Source organism: Talpa europaea (genome assembly GCF_964194135.1).
Source record: "Talpa europaea genome assembly, chromosome: 6".
Taxonomy (NCBI): Eukaryota; Metazoa; Chordata; class Mammalia; order Eulipotyphla; family Talpidae; genus Talpa; species Talpa europaea.
The window spans coordinates 42813891-42829803 of record NC_140072.1 but is presented as its reverse complement, the minus strand read 5'-3'; the positions used below and the strand labels follow the sequence as shown (position 1 = coordinate 42829803).

Genomic DNA, 15913 nt, shown 5'->3' with positions numbered 1-15913 from the left:
AACCTGCCACTACCGACAGGAGGGCAGAGTACAATGACTATTTCTATAAGAGACTACAGGGGAAACGTCGGTTACATTATTTGTTGTTAAATCCCTGTGCACGTTAGGGCATAAGCTGGTGAAACCAACAAAGCAGAGCACACTCGTACAGCTCTGAATGGTTTAAAAAAAAAATTCACAAGTTTTATCTTCAGAGACAACATTAAAACATAATGGAATTGAAGCCTGATACAAAAAGTAGAGAAATATGTACAGGAATTCACAGCCCAGAAGGAAAGGAGACCTTAATAAGAATCAGTGAAAACTCGGCTATTTTACATAGCTAATTTTGAGACAAGTCATATTTAGCACAAAAGCAATTATAGCACAAGTAACACTTCCCTCCCACAGCTCCCAAACTCTAACGACTCGTGTCAGTCTTCTATAACACTGTAATCTTTCTTCAAAGGAGCAGGAATGTGTAAGGTGGTCCCAAACATTGACACGAATTTGAATCTCAAGCAGCAGCTTCACACTTTGAAGATGAAGAGCGCCATGATAGCAGCACTGATGACTCCAGAAATGGGGACTGTGACAAACCAGGCCATAAAAATGTTGCGGAAGAGTCGCCAGTCAACAGCCTTTTTGGATCGGAGCCAGCCAACAGATACAATAGACCCCACCTAGGAGAGACAGACACCAAAAAACCAGTTACTAAAGTGTCACTGGCACGTGGTAAATACAAATAGAGCTGAGTTTATGTAAGTCGTAAGTCTGACTACCAGATGAGCAAGATTTTATGAAAGCTACAAATTAAAGGAGAGAACTTGTGGGAAGATGAAGGCAATACAAAAATCAAATCATTAGCCTGTACTCGCTAGGATAAAACATTATGAAAAAAGGAATCCTTCCTTCTGAAGTTTCTCAGTACTTCAATCCTGAGAGACCCTGAGTATAAACTTTTCTCTTTTTTCCCCCAAAGATTTTTATTTATTTATACATACAAGAACTGGGATTTAGTCCAGAGGTGTGGATATAGGCCAGAAGTGAGAGGATTCAGAGACTGAGTGGGGAGCAGAACAGGCAGATCTACTGAGATACACTGCTGAAAGAAGCAACAAGCAAGACAGGAGAGGTCTGCTGTGCCAAGTGAGTTAGCTCCCTGGCCAGGGATCAAACTCAGTCAAAGTGGCTGGCGACAGCCTGATAGCTCTGAGATGTTAACCCCTACACCAGCAGGGAGGCCCTGAATATAAACATTCCATAAGTACCTTGCCCTTCAATAGTCCAACAAGTTTCTCATTTGCAGACTCTCTATAAAAGGTCTTTGGCATCATTTGGGAAAAATATATATTAATGCTTAGATAGGAGTAATAAACAGACACAAGAAAATTGTTAAACATAAGCCTTTACATTCTTGCAGTTACTTGTCCTACTAAACTTGTACACTCCTCAAAACTCTAAACTTTCCAAACCAATATATCGAAAGGGTAAAAACAAAACAAAACAAAAAACCCCACATATCACTAGAATCATTCAAGACCATTTATTATTATACTTACTTTACAATGTGTTGTACTGACAGGAAGACCAATATTTGATGCAATTACTACAGTGAGGGCAGATGCCAATTCAATACTGAAGCCACTAGAGACACAAAAAAATTATTTGTCAAGAATGAAATTTGACTGTTTTGATCTACTTCAAATTAAGACAACCCTGCTTTGCTTTACTCGGTGACAAAAACTGCCACTAACATCTGTAATTTGTTTAATTCCTGAAATTTACTTTAAACTAGGACTGCTTTAAATGGAACTCCTCTCTTCCCTCTAACAATTGAGGTTTTAAGGTACTCTCGAAGTCCATTATTTAAGTGTGCACTTTTAATTTGAACCAAATTATTAGTTTTAGCTCCCAAACAAAGCCAAGCATACACTGCTATTCACTCTTAATTTAGGAGAATGGGGTTGAAAAACACCTGACCAAAAAATTCAGTTTAAGAGCTAGACAATAAATATAATCTACAAAGTTCAAACCAACAACCAGAATAACATCAGGAACTTAAACAAACTTGGTTATTTTAACTAAAGCATGATGCATGTGGCAGTACTACATAGTTATGTATCTTAAGAAAATGAGCATTAACCTCCCTAATATCTGTCTGACCAACTTACCTAGAGGGTGTGATTGGTGTCAGATCTTTCCCCATGGTCTGGATAACTCTCCTTCCCCAAACCCACAGACCAATACAGATACCAACACCACCATAGAGCAGAAGCCACACTGGTATCGCTACTTTTGAAGAAACATCTCCCTTGTCGTAAACCAGATATAAAGCAACCAGAGGGCCAATGGCATTGCTGAAAGAAAAAAGGGCAAAGATGGGTGACTTTTCAGGCAGAATTAGAACTTGGCAATATCCAACTTGCCAATGGCCTAAAGCAACTCCTCGGTTCTAATAAACAATTCAAACCACAAAACTCAGTTTTAACATTGTATAGGGCACCGATTTTAAGTTTTTCATCTTAAATTCCACAAATTACTATCAAAGAGCTGGAATCCAATCACAATAAACAAACTTTCTCTCAAAGACTAGCTGCGTTCCTACGTATAACCTCCTGAAACCCAGTCAAAAAATCCTTTGTAATATCCTTAAAGAAAAAATTTTAGCAACCGTTTTATTAAGTCAATAACTGCTATTACCTCATACCATCTATATTATCCAGGGTCTCATGGTGATAGCAGTACCAGCCACAAGCACAGCTTTATGGAACGGAAAATGAGGTATGGAAATAAAATGTCAAGATTCAAAATGAACTGACCTGACATCATTGCCACCATGGGCGAATGACCCAAAGCAGGCTGTAAGGATCTGCAGGAACTGAAAGAGGAGAGACACTTCTGGTTTATCCTGGTCAGACCATTCTTCTAGAGAGTTACTACTTCCTTTTCTGTCACCCAGACCCATCTCTGCCTTGGCACTCATGTCCATCTCAGATGCCGAGTGAATGTCAGACACAGCGTTGCAGTAACTGGTGTAACTGTCCATTCGAATTCGCTTCTTGCTGTCTCCGTTTGGCCATGTAAGCTTTTCCATTTCTTCACCTTTTTGTTCACCTTCTTTGGCACGGAACGAATCCAGAGGCATGCCACAAATTGCCATGGTGTAGGAAGTGTAACTATTGTTGCGCCTCAAGGGTTTGTCACCAGAGTCTCCCATGCAGTCTCCCACCTTGGCCAGATGTAATTTATGGAGCAGCTCTTTGTATAAGCCAGAATCTTTATGCACGGTGTGATACTGATAGTGGCCACTGGAGTTTATCTGGTTACTGACAGCTTGATTGAACTGAACAAGGTTCCCGTTAGGTAACTGCACTGTACCTGACCAAGACCAAAAAGGTAACATTCAATACAAAGAGCATTAGGTTCAAACAGCCTCCACATCAGTACTAGGTGACAAAGTGAAGCTCTAGTTTCCCCACCGGAGGATATTCCACTCACCATTCATGGCACTGTCTATGCTGGTTTCTTCTTTCAGGTCGACGCTGGGAAGCCTCTCTCGCTCAGGAGCTTCCTCTAAGTCTCCCAGTTTGAATGACACTGTTTTCTCTTCCACTACAGCCCTGAGGGGCACAGTGGCGGACCCTCCCTCAGAAACAGGATTCCTGTTTTCAGTGTCACTGAGAGACAACTTCGTTTCTTCATGGTCTTCTTTCAAGCTGTTCTTTTTTTCCATTAACGGGCTTTCAGAAGGACTAGACTTTATTTCTCCTAGAAAAGAAGGGTGTTTTGCTTGGTTTTGACCAACTAACTTGTTCCACATCCCACATCTCAAAATGAGAATATAAACCAGTAAAAATTCATGCTAATTTTCCAATCTGTATTACTTGCCACCACTTATCTTTCCCTTGAGAACCAGCAATGCAGAAACTTACATTATCAAGGATGGCAAACTTTTACAGTAGAGTGTTTTAGGCTTCATGGGCTGTTGTGTACTCTTGTTCTTTGTTTTTATGTTAATAGCCCTTTTACAAATAGAAAAATTGTCCCATGTCCTTAGCAGACCCATTCTATAATGGGTAACAGTTCAAGTATAGGGCTGACAAAGATTCAAAATTTGGACTGCATCTATCAATAGTTCTTGTTCTTTTTAAATCCTTCCTACCCCGCAAATTCTGTCCACGAGTTCAAGCAAAGTAACATAGCCCAGTGTAGGCAACTTTGATTTCCACTTCTAAAAATAAGGAGACATGCCTTAAGGTTCTAGGTTAGGATTCTAATAAGTTCCATGAGTACACAGGAATATTTTCTATCATTTCCATGGCCAGGACGTTTACCTATTCACTCAGGCATCAAAGTCAAGCTGCAGACTAGGATTAAAACATTGGGCCTCCCCTGGTGGCACAGGCGGTTGAGCGCTGCACTGTGAAGCAGGCTGGCCCGCAAGGGTCCCACATGGTGCGGCAGACCTCTCCTGTCACGCCTGTTGCTCCCCTCAGCAGTGTATTTCTTGTCTATCTGCCTGTTCTGTTCCCTGTTCTGTCTCTGGTGAATCCTCTCACCCTCACGCACATCTGGCGTGTACCCTGGTTCTTGTATCAATAAATCCTTTTTTTTTTTTAAATCACCAAGATTTGGGGCCTCCCTGGTGGCACAGGGTTCAAGTCTCAGTGCTATCAAGCTATCGCCAGTCACTGCAGAATGAGTTCGATCCCTGGCCAGGGAGCTAACCACATGGCACAGCAGAGCTCTCCTGTCTCACAGCTGCACCCCTCAGCAGTGTATTTCAGTGGATCTGCCTGTTCTGGTCCCCACCTGTGTCTAATGACTCCTCTCACCCCCGCACCTCTGGCCTACACCCCAGTTCTTATATGCATAAATAAATAAATCCTTTAAAAATAAATAAATAAATCTTTTTTTAAAAAAAAAAAAATTTAGCAAGATTAGTCTGATCTCCCAGACTGAGGCAAAAAGGAGGTCAGAGTCCTGGAAGCCTCCATCCCCCTGTACAGCAGCCCGGCAGAGGTTCTCTAGGTTCCTCAGTGCAGCTGCATGACACAGCAGCTTCGGGAGGCACTGCAGTCAATGCATCCATCCGCTTCCAAAGAACAAACTGAAAACTGCTAACAGAACATGTGCAGATGAAAAAGGGGCAGAAAAAGGTCACTTTAACAGATCTCAGTAAGGAAAAAAAATTTAAATGACTAACACTGAAGAATTTATTCAGTACATAATTACACTAAAAAATTATGTGTAGTAATGGCCTAAACGATTCCTTCACATGACACTTAAATATGTTTTCCTGAATTTGTACAATTCTGAGAACTAACCAACTCCAAATTGAGATGCACACACATACTAGATCTAACTTTGCATGTCTGAACATGAAGTTACATACAAAATTAGGGTATATGTGTCCTCTATGAAAATATTTTGTACCTACCCCTACCTTATTTTTCGTTTATTCTCACTTTTCAATGTAGGCAATAAATCCTCTATATCATGTCATCGGCGACTGATCAAGGTTTTTAAAAAAAAAAGTAAATAAATCCTTTAAAAAAAAAATAAAAATAAAAATAAAAAAGTAAAATGCCCCATGTCTCCAAGCATGTGTAAATATTCCTTATGACTAGAGGTTGCAGTTGACTTAAGTCCCTAACAAAACCCTTTGGACAAACAAGTATTCTCAAATTCCCACTAAATTTTTCTTTTGACTTTGTCAATCTACCCAAATAATGGCTTATTTATAGGTAACCAAATAAAATAACAAAAAAACCACATCACTAGTTAAAATCTTTTGCTATATTTTGTTACTTACGTTCAATTTTTCTCTTCATCCGGGGACATACAAAGAACCAGACGATAAGGGCACAGATAACAGCACATCCCACCGAGATGAGGATGGTACCCCACAGAGGAAGTCTGTCAAAGCCCAGCACTAGGAGATAAAACGGTGCATCTTGAAAACCCTGGGGCAACAGCCCCCTGCAATAATGTACAAACCCTCTTCTGGGAACTCTGGGGTTCCCCAAGCCAGCCCAACACCCTTTATAGCTGCTGCCAGCCTTATGTAAACAGGATTTAATGTGCCAGTAGCCATACAAAAATTTAGGAGAAAAATATCCAATCTGAAAACCAAACCAGTCTGGCCCACTTAAACACCTGCTAAGTCTCTACAAGCTTCCTCACAAACTTGTTCTTTTTCCTTTCTTGCTTTAGAAGGTAGTAAATATTACTACTGAGAATATCCAACTAGCAGTGAAAAAAAAATTGAGGCCTCCAGGTGATAGCTGCCACACATTACATTTGCACATACAGATTTTAATGCTAAAAAAGGAATGTGTCCCTATGGTTATGACATCCACTGTACTAGCCTAGCCCCCAGTAAAGCCCCTCGACAAAATTATCTCTTAGGATGCATATTGAACTAAGATACAGAAAGTATGACTATTCAAAAGAATAGTTCAAAGGGCCGTCTGCAATAGTTCAAAATAGTTCAGTGGTAATATGTCTAACAAGCCACATTTAAAGAGACTTCCCTACTTTTCGCATAGCTGTGGAATCATTAACAGTTATCTGCTTATCACCTAAATGCTAAGAAGCTGCATATTACTGGCTATATTAATATATTAATGACTGAAGCAAAGCACTATAAAATCCTATTTAAGATCAAAAAGTTAAATCTGTAGCGTTCACCTTAAGAGCTTACTTACTTGGGTTGCTTTGTTTTATTAAGAATTACTTAAAATGGAAAATTTATTGTTTCACACATAACTGATTAAAAATAAAAATTGAAACTTCTCCAAAACTTAAGTTCTAGAATGTCTTTTAATTTTAATTCTGCTATCAGTTTCTATCATGTAGTCACACCAACTGAAATATACATGAAATGTAATCAATCTCCATTACAAGTTAAATTTGCCTACATTCCAAGTCAAAAAGGGAAATGAAACGGTTTATTCTTGTAAGTGATTCACAAGGGACAGAAAAAAAAATCCAAGATCCCATTTCAAAAATGACTGAAAAATTTAAAGTTTCTAATTTCACTGAACTATGAGCTTTGCTGCTACCATACGAAACAGTGCTTAAGAGTCCATGAAATACTTAAAATTAACATGAAAAACCCAATTTAAAGCAAGAAACTGCAGCATGCAGATTTTTCTTCAGCTACATCATTTGGTGAGGCGTCTGAGATCCCCTAAATATCCTCATAAATATCCCCTAAATATCCTCAATATCCTCATAAAATTGTCCATCTTCTTTCCCGATTGTTCCAATAATAAGATAAGGTTAAAAATACTTAGCTAACTCCATTTTTGGTCAGTGACTTATTACATTAGTGAGGTTTAAGAAGCAAGTTACAACCCATTAGTCAGAAATGAAATCAATTTAATGGGCCACAGTGAGCATTAAAAATAGCTAAAAAGGATATCTTAAAATACAAGTTCACAGCACATAGTAAAGTTTAAGTAGTTCCAAGATGCTATTCGTTGCTTCTCTCTCCCTCTCTATATGCATGTATCATGGGCAGCAACATACAATGTATTTCGTCCAGCAGGTCACAGTCAAAAGATTGTGAAAGTCACTGACTAGGTAGTCAAACACCATCAAGTTGAATGACCCTAGGTAGCATAACTGAACTCCTGCCTAATCAGTTATAAGTTTATATTTTTCATTTGCTAAATTAAACCTCTACTGTCAAAATGTATCCCATGCGTTGCCTTAGTCCCAACACAAAAGTAGTCAACATTTCAACCTTTATATTCTCACAAATAATGTTTCTTAATTTTCTCAGCTGTATGAATTCTTCTTCCAAGTGCACTTAGACCAGGTAATAAACATCCCAACTCTTCTCATTCAAGCAGATTCAGGGAAGTAAATTTAGTACTTAGAAACAAAAGTAGCTCCAATTGGAAGGAAAAAATGAGAACATCCAGCAAACCAGTCCTAAATGACTGATTATTGAAGACCAAATTTAACTAATGACTCTTCAGTAGTCAGTGGAGGTCAGTATCAATTCCAGTATTTTAGCATAGATAGGAGAAAGGGAGGGACAAGATCAAATTATCGTGGATCCTGTGAAGACTAAAGAGTAAAGGTCTGTAGTGATTTAGAATCTGAGCAGGTCTCTTTGGTTGAAAAACTATCTAGGTTAACTCGGCATACACTAGCCTGCAGCCTTCTGAATGGGCGCAGGCCAGCCACCTTCTAGGAGATTTCAGCCCTGTAAAGCAAAAAGGGGTAAATTGGGCATTTAATGCAAGTTTTGTAAACAACTTTAAATTCACATTTAAATGTTTTGATATGTACTTACAAGGTGCTCCAGTATACATGATGGAAAAGAGGTTTATTCCAATTGTGCAGGCATAGAAAATTGGCAAAGCTCGCAAACCATTAGGAACTGGATCTGCCTGTAAAATATCATTAAGATTGATACCTTAAAAACTCTGAAAGGTAACCGGTTTCCACAAAACTCTGTAAAAGTGCAGGCTCACAAATTACAGTGTTGATAATTGTCTTTCCATAACAATTCCTAAGGCCAGCTAGGCTTTCCTTACATTTGCTTCGGATGTCTCCCACTGAGGGCTAATCTCATCGTCTACATGACATTAGCTTGTGTTGTTTCTTTAGATTTGTTTTGACTATTTTTAACAAGGTTACCTATAAAAATGACCAGTAACATAATCAGCTTCAACACCTGATGAACCACCTTATGTCCAAATGTAAATCAGAAAACACACTTGAAGATATACTACATATTTTAAGAGATGTCAAGAAACAGATGGTGAGATGTCAGAACTTTTCTCATCTGACTTCAAATATACAAAGAATTCTTAAAAACAAAACATATAAAATATACCTGCAACATCTAATCTAGACATAATAAATGCTATAATTAACAACTAACCCAAGTACTATGATAAAAATCAGTTGTGCACTAGATCATCTCCTCACACTCAAAAGACTAAGCCAAGCACTAATACTAATCTGGGCACTGAAGTAGAGTGAATGGGACAAATTTCCTACCCTCCCAGAGCTGACATTTACATTTCAGTAAATATTGACAAATGCTACAAAGAAAAATCAAGGACACAAGGGCAGTGATGGAAAGGAAGGCTGATGTCAATGAATCAAGATCTGCAAATGTGTTATGTCAACAAACAATGTACATACCTAGAAGTGGAGAAGGAGCAAGCCACCTGGCTATCTGGGGGTAGGATATTCCAGAGATATCAGGAAGTGCAAAAGCCCTAAGGCAAAGACTTGAAATATTTAAGGACAGCAAGGAAGGCAATGTGACGGGTAATAATAGTTCCATTTACAACAAATGTGTATTAATTCTACAGGAAAACACCCAAATCAAACACAGAATGAGAGCACAGATGTAAATATATGCTAAGGCTAAACTCAGAAAATTTTTAGCCTAAAGGTTTAATGTTATCTTGATCACAATCCAGTGAAAAATCTTAGGGTGGAAGAGACAGAAGGAAAATCTTAAAGTGTTTCTAAAGCTCTGAAAAGAAAATCAATACATTGACAAGTGGTAGTAGCTTAAGATTAATGAAACCGAAGAGAAAGTAAGGGTGCCACTTCAAATCAGTAGAGCTGGGGCCTCACCAAAAAATACTCTGAATTTTAGCTCCCCCTATCCATAGTTTAAAAGAACACTATGGGGTCTCCCCTGTGGCACAGGGGTTGAGCACTGGGTTGCCAAGCTGCCCGCAGGCTCTGCAGCACAGGTTCGATCCCTGGCTGCTACCTGGCCACAGGAGGAGGGTCCCACATGGCGCGCAGACCTCTCCTGCCGTCAGCTGCTCCCCTCAGCAGTGTACTTCGGTCCCTCTGCCTGCTCTGCTCCCCGCTCTGGCTCCGGTGAATTCTCTCACCCTCCGGCGCTTCTGACTGTACCCAGTGCTTGTATAAATAAATAAAAATAAATCTTTTTTTAAAAATTAAAAAAATAAAAGAACACTATGAAACTGGGGTCTCCCTGGTAGCCTGGGGGTTAAGTCTCAGACTATCACCACTACAGCCTGAGTTCAATGCCCCTTCAGGGAGCTGACCCACAGATGGTGCAGCAGACCTCTCCTGTCTCGCCTGCTGCTCCTCTTAGCAGTCTATTTCAGTAGATCCACCTGTTCTGCTCCCCACTCTGCCGCTAGTGAATATTCACTCTCATTCTCACACACACACACACCCTGGCCTACACCCCAGATCTTCTACACAAACAAATAAAAAGGGAAAAAAAGGAACATTACATAACAAAAAAACCCAATAGCATTCAATAAGATTAGAAACCTAAGTTTAATCAAAATTTTCTTCTAATAATGGTTTTAAAAAATTCTCCAAGGAATCTGAGACCCCCAGTTCCCAAAATCAAAAGCCATTAGGGTTCTACAGATATTATGTGGGGACTTCCCTTAACAAATTTCTACTCTCAATTACTCCAATGAGGTAACCAGGACTAATAACTTAAGAAATTTTTATCACAGCATGCTTCATCTAACACACACTTAAAACATTACCCAGGGGCCTCCCTGGTGGTACTAGGGGTTAAGTCTTAACACCATCAAGCTATCTGCAGATACTGCAGTACAAGTTCGATCCCGGCCAGGGAGCTGACCCACATGGCGCAGCAGACCTATCCTGTCTCCCCCCCCACTGCTCCCCTCAGCAGTGTATTTCAGTAGATCTGCCTGTTCTGCTCCCCACTCTGCCTCTGGTGAATCCTCTTATCCCCTGTATCTCTGGCCTACACCTCAGTTCTTAGATCAAGTAGTAAAATGAATCTTAAAAAAAACAACAACTATTACCCATTAAGAATGTAAGTATCTCAATGAGAAAAGGAGTCTTCATAAAATCACCTTCAACCATAATAGTTCTCCATTTCTTATGTATTTGATGTTCCAGCAAGCTTTTGTCTAAAGAAAAGGGTCCCCCTGAATTTGAAAAGTTGTCCTAGATAGATTGAATGTGATTCCTAACGAAAGGGAGAATGCTGAAAAGTCCCATTTTCGCTGACTAGAATTTAAATAATTAAGAGAAAAACTTTCCATTTCCTGTATTCCTTGTTTATTGCCCCACTGTGTAACAGAAGTAGCTCATCTCTACTCCCTTTGTTTTCCATTGTACTTTTTCCTATTGTACTGAGACCAGACATTCAGTAAGCAGGGGAAAAAAGTAATTTTAATGTTAATTTCAAGAATAAAATCTTAATTTGTAAAGTATCTTAATACTCAAATACTCATAGCAGCCAGGACCCCCAAAGGTTACCAGTCTAAGGATATTTTCGTGAGACTTAAAACCTAACAGTAGGGGCCCCTCCTTGGTGGCACAAGGGGTAAAACACCCGCACTACGAAGCAATCCACGTCCTCTCCAGCAGGAGGCCAGGGAGCAACCTGACAAGGCACAGCAGACCTTTCCTGTCCCACTCAGCAGTGTATTTCAGTCAGTCTGCCTGTTCTGCTCCCCACTCTGACTGTTGGATCCTCTCACTGCCCCCCCACCCTGTCTCTCTGGCCTGTATCCCAGCTCTTGTATACATAAATAAATCTTTAAAAAATAAATAAATAAAACCTAACAGTACCAGAAATATTCACTCATCACTTAAAAATTCATCTGTTATTGATGGATTAGTCACAAGAGTTTGTTTGCTGGGGGGGAGAAATGGGGTGTGGGATGGGGATGTTGGAGGTGAGGAAGAAGATCCTTAAAGTCATTTTTACTTTAATCATTACTCCAACCATTCTTTAAAACTTCCATCCTCATACCCTCCACCTAAAGAATGTACCGTTAAGAAGTTAATATACCTAAACTCTCAATGGGGGGGGGGGGGGAAGAAGAATGTAAAAATATCTGCATGTACTCATTAAATCAGAGGTTCCAGATAACTAAAAATCCCTTTGCAACCCAGAGCACCACATTCCTCCCTCTACGAAACACAAGTTTGTTTTATCTGGAAAAATATCAAGTCTCCCCAGTCTCAGCACAATCTGCTTCTCCAAATAATCAACAAAGACCCAATGTAAGTAAACCTTTACCAAATAGAAACCCATAACAGATCAGGATATTTTTAATACTCCTTGTTCTCTAATACAGAGCATGCATGCTATCTGGTCCAAGACTACCAGTAAGCCTCAAATTCAAGAATCCTACCATCATAGGCTATAGTTGTTAGACACGGAGGGAAAGTGCTACCCATACCAGCTTGCTGAATTAAAAACCAAACTTCAAGTCTGTTAATGTCAGTGAATTGTCTTACTCTCCAATTTTACCAAGCTCTAGAAGTTTTGAGTTTTCAAAGTATTAAACTGCTGTTTGCCAAACTCAGGCTCTGGGCAATGGAATAGTAAATCTCTTTACCAGCCAAAAAACTTCTATAGAGAAAAGATACAAATCCATTCTTAGAGAAGCTTAGAATTAAACCAAACAAGTGGTCTGAATACATTCTCACTCTGTGGGATTAAGCTACCTATCTCCCTGCACTCAGATTACTACAGTTTAGAAGCAATTTTTAAAACTTACAATAGGCCATTAAAAACCATTCACCTCAGTAAAGGGTAAACTTTGTCTCCTAAGAAAAATGGACTTATTCTCAGTGTAACTCAGTCCAGTGAAATCCCCTGCTGTCTACATTTATTTTGGAGCCAGCATTGCTCAAGAAGGATTTTCAAACACACAGGAAGTTAAATGGTTGTCTGGAAAGACAACCAATCAAAAGAAAAACAAAAGCTACCTTTATTAGTTCTTATTACTTATTCTGAGAAATTAACATCAAAGTGCTATCAGTAGAGTTCCCACCTAGAACTTATAACCTGGTTATGATCATCAGTGTTGTTAGGAACAATTATATAGAGACCTTAACTACTTTATTTACCTGGCAGCTAAAAAAAAGTCACAGAAGACATTGTGACTTGTTGAACCCCAAGCTCAATTTCAAATTTTCCTGAATAGTGGTTTACATAAAGCAGTAATCTGCATAGAGCTAGACAAAATCACTCTAAATATCCTTATTTCCTTGCACATCATTCAATTTCCTTCATAAGACACTGGAAGGAAAGCAAGTTGGGTATTGACAACTTGTTTCTTTCAGAGAATTTAGCAACATACAGAAAGTATGCCTTTGCAAAAAAAAAAAAAAAAAAGGAATTTTCGTCCAGCTTCCCAAGGCCACACACCTACATACCAATCACATGTGCAAAAATGCTATTTTGACTTTGATTACCACAGGGTATGACCCACTGAAGGGCATGGGGGGAGAGAGGAGAAAGATTACCTTACGGAGGATGAATGCTCGAACAAGGAAGAATAAAATTCCAGACATAATACCAGAAAGCAGCGGAGAGATAAACCAAGACATCACTGGAATAGAGCACATTAAGAAAAAATGTGAATCGATGAAAATCAGGAACCAAAAACTCTTTAAATTTTAGTATTCTCTTTTCAAAACTTCATTCAGTCTGTCCCTCTATTGTATATCATATATGCCAATACATATTCCCATGCCAACATGACAATAAAAATTAAGATGCTATTTAGAATTAAACATACCAATTTTTATCAGTTCAGACCACTTGACACCCTCCTGCCCCTTGGCCACAAGGGAGAAACCAATGGTTGCACCAACAATACAATGGGTTCCAGAAATGGGAAGCTTCAAAAACGAAGCCACTAGTTGCCACACAGCAGAACCTGAAACACAGTCAAGTTGCATGAAGTCAATGGCAAAATCCCATTATGGCTGCAGCGCACTCTGAGGACGACCATGGGCAAGGCACAGGACGGGAGGAGACCGATTTCCTCGCCCACCACCCCTGGAACAATGCGAGCTTACCAAACATCGCGCTGACAGAGCCCGCCATCAGCAGATGCTGGGTCGAGTTGTACATCTCCACGTCAATCAAGCCCTTCCTGATGGTTTCGCTCACTTTGGCCCCCAGGAGAACGGAGCCCACAGTCTCGAAGACACTGGCGAGGATGCACGCTTGCTTCAGGGTGACTACACCTGAGCCCACGGCTGTACCAAACGAATTGGCCACATCATTGGCTCCCACGGAGAAAGCCAAGACGAACGCAATGATGAAGCCCAGGATGAGCATCCAGAGGTACTCCACCATGGGGCCGGCGGCCGCGGGGGCCGCGGCGGTACTGAGGATCATCGTCGCCGTGGTGGATGCCATTCTCCAGAGTAGTGGTTTTTTAATGACTAAGAATTACTGAGCGGCTTTCAAGATGTGTAAACGGAATCTGAGGTATCAAAATGCGGTAATAAATAATATATATTATATAAAATTAAATACTGTAAACGACGGCCCAGAAACCGAGCTGTGGAGTTACTGCTATACACTGGGTATGGGCATCTGTTGTCTGGGGTTTCTTTGGCTGTGGAGGGCTAGACGCGCGGAGCGGAATTCCATGGCGGAGAAGAGAAAGGACGCAAGTTCATCCTGCGGGTGGAGAGAATAACAATGGCAGCGCGCCCTTGGGGAGGGAGCGGTCTGGCAGCGGCGGGGCCCCACGCGGCCGGGGATCCCCACCGTGCTCCCCGCGGCCCCCTGGACCCCCAGGCGCAGGCTCGCGGGGCGGCGGGGCACGTGGCGCCGGGACCTCCCCGCCCGCGCGCGCCCCGCCGGCCCCCGCAGTCGCCCGCGCGCGCGCTCCGCGAGACACCGGAAAAGGGCCGTTCCCGCGCGCGCCGCCCGGGGACCGCCAAAAAGGCCCGCGGGCGGGCGGGCGCGCGGGGTGGGGGAGGGAGGCGGACAGCCACGCCGCGGGGTCCCGCCGCGCCGCCCGCCCACCCCAGCGCAGCCCGCCGCCCGCCCGCCCGCCCGCCGCGGCGTCCGCGCCCGGCGCCGGGGAGAAGAAAGAGCCTTTCCAAGGTGGCGCCACCACTCACCACAGGAAAGCAGGGGCCGCGCAGGAGACGAGGTGGTCCAGGCTGCGGCGAAGGGCAGGAGGTCACCTGGGGTCGGCGGGCCAGGGGCCCGGGGCAGAGACTCCGGGGAGGGGTCGGCGGGGCTGGCGACCCACCCGGGGAGCGGCGCGGGCGCCTCAGCAGCCGAGAAGAGGAAGCACGCAGCGCGCGCCGGCGGCCATCACTACAGCGGCGCACGCCGCCCATCGCCACTTATACCGGCGCGTGACACGCGCGCCCCGCCCCGGGGTGGTGCCGCCGAGGGGCCGCGCTCATTGGCCCCGCCGCCGCCGGCGACCCTCCCCCGGCGGGGAGCGTGTCCACGTGGGAAGGGGCCGCCCCCTCCCTCTGGCCTCGCCCGGGCGGCCGCGCTCGGCTACTCCGGCTGCCTGGCTGCCGGCCGCCGCACCCGCCGCGTGGGCCCCCCCGCTGCCGCGGGAGGTCGTCCTGCAAGGGCGCGGAGTTCACCATCAAGGTCACGCCCAGTCCCCCCACCCACCCCGCGGGCCTCCTGGACGGAGCCGGCCGCTCCTAGAGGCTCACTTTCGGCGCTTTTTTGACCTGTCGTGCCCAGAGGCCACCCTTGGCCGCATTTCCCTCCCGCCCGCCCGCTGTCGCCGCGGGAGACCTCGCGTCCCGGGCCTGGAGATCCAGCCCTGGCACCTTCGCGCACCTGTGACTTTCTCTTGGCTAGACAGACACTGTCCCTGACCCGGGAGGGAGGGAGGGAGGGGCGCTCACGTGGTCGCTCGGCTCCAACAGTCGTGCGCTTGGGTGAGAAAAGAAAGACTGGAAAGTCACGAGAACCAGGGTGTCTGCCCAGTTATGGCGCAGGGCGAAAGGGTGGCTGCGGCTCCTTCTCCGCGGCAGCCCTGCGTCTTCTACGCCGCGGCTGTGTCTGGAGATGGGGGACGGGGAACACAGTGCTTTGGGTTCAAAGTCTGACTCCACTTGCTGCAGTGTGTCACCTTGACTAAGTTCCAGATTTCTCGGGCTGCGTTCTTACAAATGTAAAATG

At 43.2% G+C, this 15913-nt stretch overlaps 1 protein-coding gene across 1 annotated transcript; it reads right to left on the bottom strand.

The window, feature by feature from the left end:
• Positions 1-509: 509 nt before the first annotated feature.
• SLC20A1 (solute carrier family 20 member 1) lies at positions 510-14161 on the bottom strand (the record flags this gene model as incomplete). The annotated part of the gene is made up of 10 exons (XM_084234808.1): positions 510-662; positions 1542-1626; positions 2154-2339; positions 2802-3360; positions 3481-3750; positions 5798-5917; positions 8294-8390; positions 13258-13343; positions 13533-13673; positions 13816-14161. The coding sequence occupies 10 exons, from the start codon at positions 14159-14161 to the stop codon at positions 510-512; spliced, it is 2043 nt and encodes a 680-aa protein (XP_084090934.1).
• Between the last annotated feature and the right edge of the window lie 1752 nt (positions 14162-15913).